The sequence below is a fragment of the Salmo salar genome, chromosome 09, assembly GCF_965601325.2.
Source record: "Salmo salar chromosome 09, fSalSal1, whole genome shotgun sequence".
Lineage (NCBI taxonomy): Eukaryota > Metazoa > Chordata > Actinopteri > Salmoniformes > Salmonidae > Salmo > Salmo salar.
In genome coordinates, this window is record NC_138299.1 from 19,081,949 (window position 1) to 19,091,526 (window position 9,578).

The 9,578-nt window shown below is 42.0% G+C and overlaps 1 protein-coding gene across 3 annotated transcripts; it reads left to right on the forward strand.

Moving 5' to 3' along the window:
* The first annotated feature begins 744 nt into the window (after nt 1–744).
* On the forward strand, nt 745–8,326 carry bsdc1 (BSD domain containing 1). Of its 3 annotated transcripts, none has more exons than XM_014210548.3 (11): nt 745–954; nt 1,902–1,965; nt 2,218–2,334; nt 2,450–2,617; nt 3,080–3,134; nt 4,022–4,137; nt 4,295–4,363; nt 4,879–4,963; nt 5,061–5,552; nt 5,682–5,785; nt 5,907–7,566. In XM_014210548.3, the coding sequence occupies exons 1-11, from the start codon at nt 944–946 to the stop codon at nt 5,931–5,933; spliced, it is 1,308 nt and encodes a 435-aa protein (XP_014066023.2). In that variant the 5' UTR covers nt 745–943; the 3' UTR covers nt 5,934–7,566. The 3 variants fall into 3 exon arrangements, with proteins under 3 accessions (XP_014066023.2, XP_045579391.1, XP_014066022.2); XM_045723435.2 differs by lacking the exon at nt 5,907–7,566 and adding an exon at nt 8,093–8,326 and having other exon boundaries at nt 846–954; nt 1,875–1,965; XM_014210547.3 differs by having other exon boundaries at nt 849–954; nt 1,875–1,965.
* The last annotated feature ends 1,252 nt before the right edge of the window (nt 8,327–9,578 follow it).

Sequence of the window (9,578 nt, forward strand, 5' to 3'; positions counted from 1 at the left end):
ATGCAATAGATTTGGTCTATTTACCCCTCTCAATTTTGCCTACTGTTCTGACTTTGTGGTGCACATGTAGCCTATAACCTGTTTTAGAGACATGTAATCATTGAATAATCTCGCTGCCAGACAAGGCTCCACTGATAGCCAGGTGTAGCAGTGGTAAAATGTTGGGACAGCTTTATGTAGGTTTGTGGGCACCGTTTGTCACCGTTATAGCACAATGAATGTATTGTTTAGTGTTGTGTTGTATAGTGGCTTTGCTACTACACACCTTTTTTTTTTTGCCCCACCAAGATTTGCATGCTAAAATCGCCCCTGGTGCAAGTTAGTGCATTTTTTTGGAATAGGCCTAACAAAACAGTGGTTCCCAAACTTTTTCACTCAGGCATTGGGGAACATTTTGCTGTTTTAAAGCTCATTTTCTTGCAACTCTATACATTTTGCCATGTCTCGTCATATTTCAGTGACTCAAACATTACAACAAAATGTATGGGCTAAAAAACATTAGCTGACATGGGCTAGTTGATCTGGACATTTCTTACACGTTATAAATAGCTCTCTAACGTACACAATGACTGACATGACAAGAGGAAAACTGATAATGCACTACCCAATTTCGAAACTGCACCTTGTGCATTCTTCCTTCTATCAACTTTCAAGAGTAAATTGAAAGTTCCCTAATTTTCCTCCAGGTACTCATTATGTAAATGTTGACCCATCCCTAACCATGATCCTTTGCAGACACAGACATAGTCCTAAAAAATTGCCTAAAGAGCTAATAATGCATTTGGAAAATAATAATACATTTTACACGAGCTATCTACCCTAAAGCTGTATTTAGTAGAAGCAGATACAAACTGAAAAGTCTTTCTTTTAGAGGGACAAGCTTTTTCCTAATTCAGCAGGGTCAGAGTTCAGTAAATGCCGGTGATGTCGTCATGGTCTGAAGATGGCTGAAGGGTGAGTGAGAAGTCGCAAAATAGTTTTTGTTTGATAAATTAACCATCGTATTATAATCACACTTTTGGCGTGGGTTTTCTTCATATAAGATGTTGCTTCCTTCATATTTAGCTCTTGCTACGTTCACCCATTTCAAAACGTTCTGTCTGTTCTCGAGGCAATGTGAGGAAGTCCGTCGGTGTTTGTTTACCAAAATATTGCACCAGCTGGTTAGCTTGATGGCTAACGTTAGGTGGCTAGCTAGCAGTGACTAACAGACTGGTTGCTGCCTAATCGCAGAGACAGACGTTTTAATCGCGTGACAAATGTAATTTGGTCTATTATTTCTACCTCCTGTTGTATTTATTAAAAGTGATGGATAAAATACAGTTATATGGTTCCAACCGTAGCTAACATTGTTTGCATGACAGCTAACTAGCTAGGCTAGTTGCTGTACACGTCTAATGCACATTCACTGGGGTGTATTCATAACCTATTGCAACTGAAACCATTGATCGTTTAAGAACCAAACGAAATTAAACGGAGCAAACAGAACAAAACGGGGAGGGACCTACCTAAATGTGTCCAATAGAAACTCGGAGGAGAGAAACAGTGGACATGCACTCATCTGACAGCAATCTAGCCAGTTTAGCTGACTGACTAGCCAACACATGAGGTGTATTCATTACGCCAATTATGCAACAAACAGTTTACTCCAAACTGAAAACGTTTTGCAACAGAAATGGCGTAATGAATACACCCCAGGTGTTGGCTAGCCAGTCAGCTAAACTGGCTAGATTGCTGTCAGATGAGTGTATGCACACTGTTACTCTCCTGTCTGGCCAGATTGTAGGTAACGTTAGCTAGGCCATTAACATAGTTAAGTATCTAAAATGCAAGATATGTATTGCATGACATTGCCCTGTTGATCCATTTTTAAGTCTCATCACCATGCCTCTTGACTCCAGGGAAGGCTGCGAAGGCTGGTGGGGAGGCTGGCTTCAGCAAAGCTTACAGGCCGTCAAAGATAAGGTAGGCATCCATGCTAGCCTGCACAGATAATCAGGTTCTCTCTCCTTATGATGCGTAATAAGCTATAAAATAAACTAGCTGGCTATTTTGTTATGTGCTGTTTATCAAGAAGGCAAATTCAATGTTTTCAACGTGACTCATGATAAAACAAAAGTCAATGACTATCCTTGTGACATCCAATGTATGCTGCTATTGCAGACATCTTACCTTGTTTGGACTTGCCAATGTAACTCCAACATTTTATTTTTACAGTCATCTGAGGCGTATGAGTTTATAAAGCGTGACCTGACAGAGTTCTCCAACGTAGTGCAACATGATACTGCGTGCTCCATCGTCGCCACAGCAAGTGCTGTTAGAAGCAAACTAGCGGTAGGCCATTTGGATCTTTACTATGGGTCACAGAAAAGCTGATATGCATTGTCACTTGGTTATTTATAGGCATACTTCCTGTCTGACATATGACACCTGTCCCACTTTGTTTCAGGTGGAGGGCTCCTCTGACACCACAGAGAAGGTGAAGAAGAGCCTGTCTAGTTTCTTAGGCGTGATAACAGACACCCTCGCTCCTCCCCAGGACATGACCATCGACTGTGATGTCATTACTCTAGTGGCAACTCCTGCAGGCACCACAGAGGTGTATGACAGCACCAAGGTGAGGATGTTTAGACTGTGTTTAATTAATCACCGTGACAGTGTCATTCAACTACTTAAGGAAGAGATACTATGCTGTTTTACATTTTACAGCACTTACTGCTAATACACCAGAATGTATCTCAGAAATTTTAACATTGTTAGAGCTTCTCCCCCACCTGTTCAAACATGTTTGAGTGGTTAGTCTCAGAAGTGTTACTGAGCTCCACAGCAGAGGGGATGGTCTATCCACAGATTTGTGCTTTAGGCTTCAAGAGATGAAAATGTTTTTGATATCAAAACACGGTCTCTTTTTGTTGCAATACTAGATACCAGGGGTGTATTCACTAGGAACCAAATGGGCAGGGACCTACCTGAATTTGTCCATTCCAATAGAAACTCGTTTTTGGTGCAAAATACAACTGTTTGGACTGATGATTACACTCCAGAACACATGAGTTACAGTTTGTGTTTTGTTCCCTAGGCTCGTCTCTACAGTCTACAAGCTGACCCTGCTACATACTGCAATGAGCCTGACGGTGAACAGTTCACAACTTTCTTTTCCATCTGTTTCTTCACTCTTCTGATTACATGGCACATGACCTTTTCTTCAATATAATGTCACTAACCAGGCTTCAGTGTCCTCAAAACATAAAAAAGCCTACAGAATGGCAATGACAAGGGACTAAAGGCCTTATGATTACTCATTATACTCTACCCTAAATGTTTAGTCTGGAAATCATGATGGATTCTCTTGGTAACTTTGGAAAAGGTAATGAAAATAATTGTTCTGATTCAGGGTCTGATTCAGACAGACAACTCTCCCAACGAATCACAAGTTTGGATAGGCGGGGCTTAAAATGCGATCAGAAATTGCTCATGAAATACTCTTACCATAACTTTTGCAGTGTTTTTAGTGAAGGTAGTTGATTCAAATTAGCCACTTGCGAAATGCATTAATTAAAATAACCTCTGATCTCCATCTTGTTAGCTGATATTTTGTGTCCTGGGGATTTTTACCTTAGGGCAACAAGCAAATAAGGCAGTGACGTAAGAAATCCGAATGTCCTAACTCCTCCCTTTCCTCTTACCAAACTGACGTTGTCTGAGGGCTCTATTCAATCTGAGAGACTACTAAATGTCTTCAAATGCGCTCCAATATATCCCAATAATCCAAGCCTGCAAGCCCTCTCATTTGATATTTCTGAAGCAAATGTTAAGTGTGTTCAATTGCTGTATAGTGCCAACATTCAAATTTGGCAGGTTTATGGATTGGGCCTACCCATGAGTCAAAAAGAACTCTTATTACAGTGAATACAAATAACTTGTCAGTTAGTTTGGACTCCTTATTTTCATGCAGTTAAAGCTGTCAAACATTTTAGTGTCTTGGGTGTGCTTTAATTGTGTGACCTGTGTGTTGTCCTAGGTCCCCTAGAGCAGTTTGATGCGTGGCTCTCCTACTTCAGTCTGGAGGAGAGGAAAGGAGAGATCTCTGACCTCCTGGTCAACAGCCCTTCCATCAGGGCCCTTTACACCAAAATGGTACACTTATCTAAACCCTCCTGTTAAAAGGTCTTATCACAGAAACACTAGAGCTTAACATTATTTACCACGTTAATAGAATGTAAGTGAATTATTTTTGTTCCTAACAATGCAAAATCTGGGTGTCATGTAGCATATTATGCATTTTCATCCCTAGGTGCCAGCAGCTGTAGCCCATTCTGAATTCTGGCAGCGGTATTTCTACAAAGTCTTTCAGTTGTACCAGGTAATTCCCACTTTTGTTACTGGCATGGATGGCTCTCGTGAACTGTCATGCACCCCCTTCTATCACGTTAGAAAGTAAACTCTTCCCTCTGCTGGACAGTTTGCAGAGGGGCCTCAGAGCTCCGGTAGGTTAGTAAAGACTGGGAAAACATTGAGATTGTGAAAGCTAATCTCAGCACCCAGAGCCAAATCTCCTGCTACTCGATTTGGGTTCAGATGCTTTCCAATGTTTCTTAACAAAGTCCACGCCCTCCTCTGCCGAAGCCTGTTCACAGCCCCTTCCTCTTTTTCTGGAAAGTCCACCTGTGTTTATATTTTATTTGTTGCATGCTGACAAAATGGAGGTATCTTACAATGTTTTCGATGCAACTATTTCACAGGTAAGTTGTGTGTATTAGATCATTTAAGTTAAAATACCCATCACCACTTCATAGCACCAGCTCCCTGAATACATAAAAACACAAAAATCTGGTACTGTTCTGCTGATGGGTAATAATTATTGTGAGTGACCACCAGGAGGAGGCGAGAAGAGTGGCCCTGAAGCAGAGAGCAGAGCAGACTACCCACACAGAGGCTCTGGGCTGGGAGGAGGAGGATGAAGGTGTGTTGGATAGTGGATTTCACAATGGTGAAATGTTTTAGATTAGTGCAGGTCTGTCTCATGTGACTCGCTGTTCTCTCGCTTATTTCTACCCCAGATGACTTCCTTGGCGTGACGTCTTCATCTCGCCTAGACTTCACACCCCCATTGGAAGACCCCGCGACCCAGCTGTCCCCACTCACACCAGTCACCATGGCGACGACCCCGCACAGCCCCATCCCGTCTCCGAGCGGGGAGCGCTCCTCAACCCTCTCCCTGAGCAGCGACAGTGGCAGCCTGCTGACCCAGGTGGAGTTGAGACCAGCCAGGCCACATCCTGCAGTCGTGGAGCTGGCCCAGAAACTCAACAAGGCCAGCCTGGAGGAGAGCGAGCCAGAAGAGCAGCAGGAGGAGGAGAGGGAACAGGGGCAGCCTGAGGTTCAGGTAGAGGCCCCAGCCCAGCCTGAGCCCACAGGGAAAGCTACAGCTGAGAGAGTAACAGTCCAGGCTCCTACCACCAGACCAGAGACAGAGGGGCCCCAGGACCTGAGGGTGTTTGAGCTCAACTCTGACAGCGGGAAGTCTACACCTTCAAACAATGGCAAGAAAGGTAAAAGGACATTCTATTCAGCTATTGATGTGACTGTGATTTGATTGAATAGGCCTAAGCTGTTCGTGTCATAGAATTGTGTTAAATGGTCCTATCTGACCCTGTGCTTCCCCCCCCCAACCCCTGCAGGGTCCAGCACAGATGTCAGTGAGGACTGGGAGAAGGACTTTGACCTGGACATGACAGAAGAGGAGGTGCAGATGGCGCTCTCTAGAGTTGCCGCTACAGGAGAGGTGGGCTATGATGTATTTGTCATATTTTTCTTGTTGTATTTTTTTCTAACCTCAAACTATAACAAAGGATAACATGCCTTGGAAACAACTGTGTTGAACTAAATGACATGTTATTTTTCAGCTGGAGGATTGGGAGAACTGGGACTGACGATTGCCGTGCCATAGTGTTTTTATCCCGCCATTAAAGAGTTCTCGGCCGACAAACCATGCTTAACGTGTTTTAACTCTTTGTCCACGCCGTCACCATGTCACGTTTGTTCCTAGAGGAATGTCTGATGGGTTTGGACCATGTTGCTGAAAACTCTAGCAGAGCAATGCGAATCCAAGGCAATAAGCTTTGTCAAGGCACCATCAGCTGTCAGTTTGTGCATATAAGTCTCAAGGCTGATTACTAAGTCTTGTTGGTTATTTCTTGGAACAACTTATGCCTTAGAGAATGACACTAGTTTAGTTGGTGTTCCATTTGACTAAAGCTATGTAACATCTATGAGGATAGGTTCCCTACATAAGGGGAACTGCTGCTCTCTCTGTTCTGAAATGCCACTAAGTACATCGTTGCTAGTAGTTATTCCAAGTTAAGAGTGGGGGGGATTATTATTTTACTTCAGGCTGCCGAATAGCCATAAACTGTAACGCTGCTTATTACGTTACATAAGATGGCGTTCTTCACATGTGATTTATTGAATGGTGAAACATGATTTCAACTTATTTTTTCCCTCAAGTGATTTATTAACTCAATTATCTTTTACAAGTGAAATATTCAAAATATACTTCGGCCTTCATAGAGAGCATTCATTTTGGATTCGCTCACAACTCTAGATACATGGCCTTGTCAGACACACTATAGTGCAGAAAAGATATCCAAATGTTTTGTCACACAAGACACTGATCTGAGTCTAAACCCAACTAATCCATGTTCTACCTTTTCACTTTTTACTCCCTGTCCTGCTTAGTAATTGATGTGAACATCTCTTCTGTGACCTCCAGAGGCCATGTTTCCTTTTTATTTCTTGTCTCTGCTACACTAATGTTCACATCTATTATGCTATCAGACCTGTTTGTCTATTATTCTGGGTAGGGAGGGGCTCATGTGTTGTCAAGAGAAGATCATTATGATGCAATAAAGAGGTGCCATGGTGCTAGAGTTTTGGGCTTGGATGTCTGCGGGGGATATGGTCTGTTATGTTATTTCTGATGTAAAATAATTAATGAGTAACAGACTGCTGATCCCACAACCTGCTGTGCTTAGTATGGTATTGACAAACTGCACAACAGCTCTGGAGTTACCAGTGTGCGGAGAGTCGAGGCAGTGAGGGCTTTGTCTGCTTGATTTATGTAATGATACAGTATAGACTAGCTTCATTCTGCAGTATCGCTTCATGCTGTTCTGATATTTTATTGTAATAACTGTTGTCTTCATCAGTGTAAACAGTGACCAACACAAAGCATAAAGATGTAGTCTACAGATCTTTACAATGACTGCTTTTTATTTGAGTAGAATTACTCTGCTTTGTTTAGCATGGCAGTGCAATCACATATGCATACAGTTGTACAGCAGATGTACCGTTTTAAGTTGTACGTTTCTGGTTACTAGTAGCTTGTTGGAGGAATTATTTGTTAATAATGACTTGATATGTTGCATGTCTCATGTATTTCACTTGACATATATTTGCACTTTAAACACCAGTACGTTTAAAGCTGTTTTTTTTTTTTTAGGCAATTATTTTTCTCTATTTTTCAAATGAGCATTGTCATTAAAAAGAGCATAATGCAAATGGTTAGTCATTGTCTGCACATTTGTATGAAAAAAAGTTAGTGGCTGTAGTTTGTCTTCAACTCTGGATTTCTAGAAAATCCTTGCTGCTGAGAAGTGAACTTGTCATGAGCTGAACGTTTAGGCCATTATGATGGGGTGCACCTTTGCCAGGGTAACGGTAACATCGCTACGTGGGCAGGTTTTACACCAGATCGCTCTGGTTTTACACCACATGGGACGTCGACAGTTTACAAACGTTGAAGGTCCGCTTAAAAATCAACCATGACCAGGCACCACCACCAGACTAGAGTTTACAAAAAGAGATCGCTGCCGGAGTGCCATATAGGCCTACCAAAATTCATTTTAACCGCAAAGAAGTCTCAATCTGCAACATGTCCATCAACAGACATTGATGATGTCCCGATATCTCGGTAAATATGCCATGTCTACAGTCCTGTTAGCTAGGCCTAGACCACGAATCAGTGATTCAAATATGTGAAGTTTTTTTTTCTTCCTCTTTTCTCAAGTTGTTTTTCTGTTCTCGCTTATAGCCAGCTGCGCAGGTGTCCAGGTAACCACTGCCTAACCGTTTGGCGTGAGGATGTTTGTTTAGCGTCCATGGTGAACGAGCCCTCGCAGAGCACGGAGAGCTGAGTAGGGAGAACGAACAGCTTGTCTTCAAAGGGAAAAAGTAGCAGTCTAATTGCTCGTCATACAATATCTAATTGGAGTGCAATAATTATTGGAAATGCGTCAATAAACGTTAACATTTAAATCCAACCAAACTTTGTCGTTTTCTAAATATTTTTTTTCTTATGCATTTATTGTACTGATTTTTGTCTGGTATGGCTAAATGCTGTACCATGGAGTAGTCGACACTGATGTCTCGCCTGGCTGTAGGGTATTTCTTTCAAAGTAGGCCACCAGGTGGCAGTGTTGCCTAATTTACTTCAGATTCAGAACATGCCTCCCTTTCCACCCTTTTCCAATGGTTGACGTTGCAGCACTATTGTTAACCAATCTAATCCACTGAAGCTAATTCTGAATTGGCATTTATGATTCTCAATTTACCCCGTCACAATAGATTCTAATTTTCTCCATGTCCTGAGCCACAATGGGTATTTGTGCAGATACCATCTTACTGCTATAATGGGGCAATGGCAGCCATCCTTCGTTGGAGAGATGCTGCTTGATTTTTCCACATAAATGGATGCATATTAACACAGTATATTTCATATCTGAGGTATATTTCATATCTGAGGTATTTTTTCTCTAGTTTCCCCTTTTTATAATGGTTGACATGAGCGTGTATGGGCTTGGCTTGTATGGTCCTGATGGCGGTTGTGGCGTGTGACTGCGGTTAATGTAGGTCACACAACAGTTTGCAGAGCCTGGTATTTTTACCCTTTTGTTTTCTAACATGGATGCTTCCCTAGCCCTCTCCAAGAAATGGCCATGATAGACGTGAAGAATAGAATTCACATTCAATGCATTCGAAAGGTATTCAGACCCCTTGACTTTTTCCACAGTGTTACATTACAGCCTTACTCTAAAATTGATTAAATTAAATGTTTTCCTCATTAAAATCTACAACACAACACCCCCATAATAAAAAAAGGAAAAACAGGTTTAGAATTTTTTGCAAATGTATTACAAATAAAAACGAATACCTTATTTACATAGGTATTCAGACCCTTTGCTATGAAACTCAAAATTGAGCACAGGTGCATCCTGTTTCCATTGATCCTCATTGAGATGTTTCTACAACTTGATTGCACATGATTTGGAAAGGCACACACCTGTCTATATAGGGTCCCACAGTTGACAGTACATCGCTGAGCAAAAGCCAAGCCATGAGGTTGAAGGAATTGTCCGTAGAACTCTGGGACAGGATTGTGTCGAGGCACAGATCTGGGAAGGGTACCAAAACATCTGCAGCATTGAAGGTCCCCAAGAACACAGTGGCCTCCATCATTCTTAAATGGAAGAAGTTTAGAACCACCAAGACTCTTCCTAGAGCTGGCCGGCTGGCCAAAC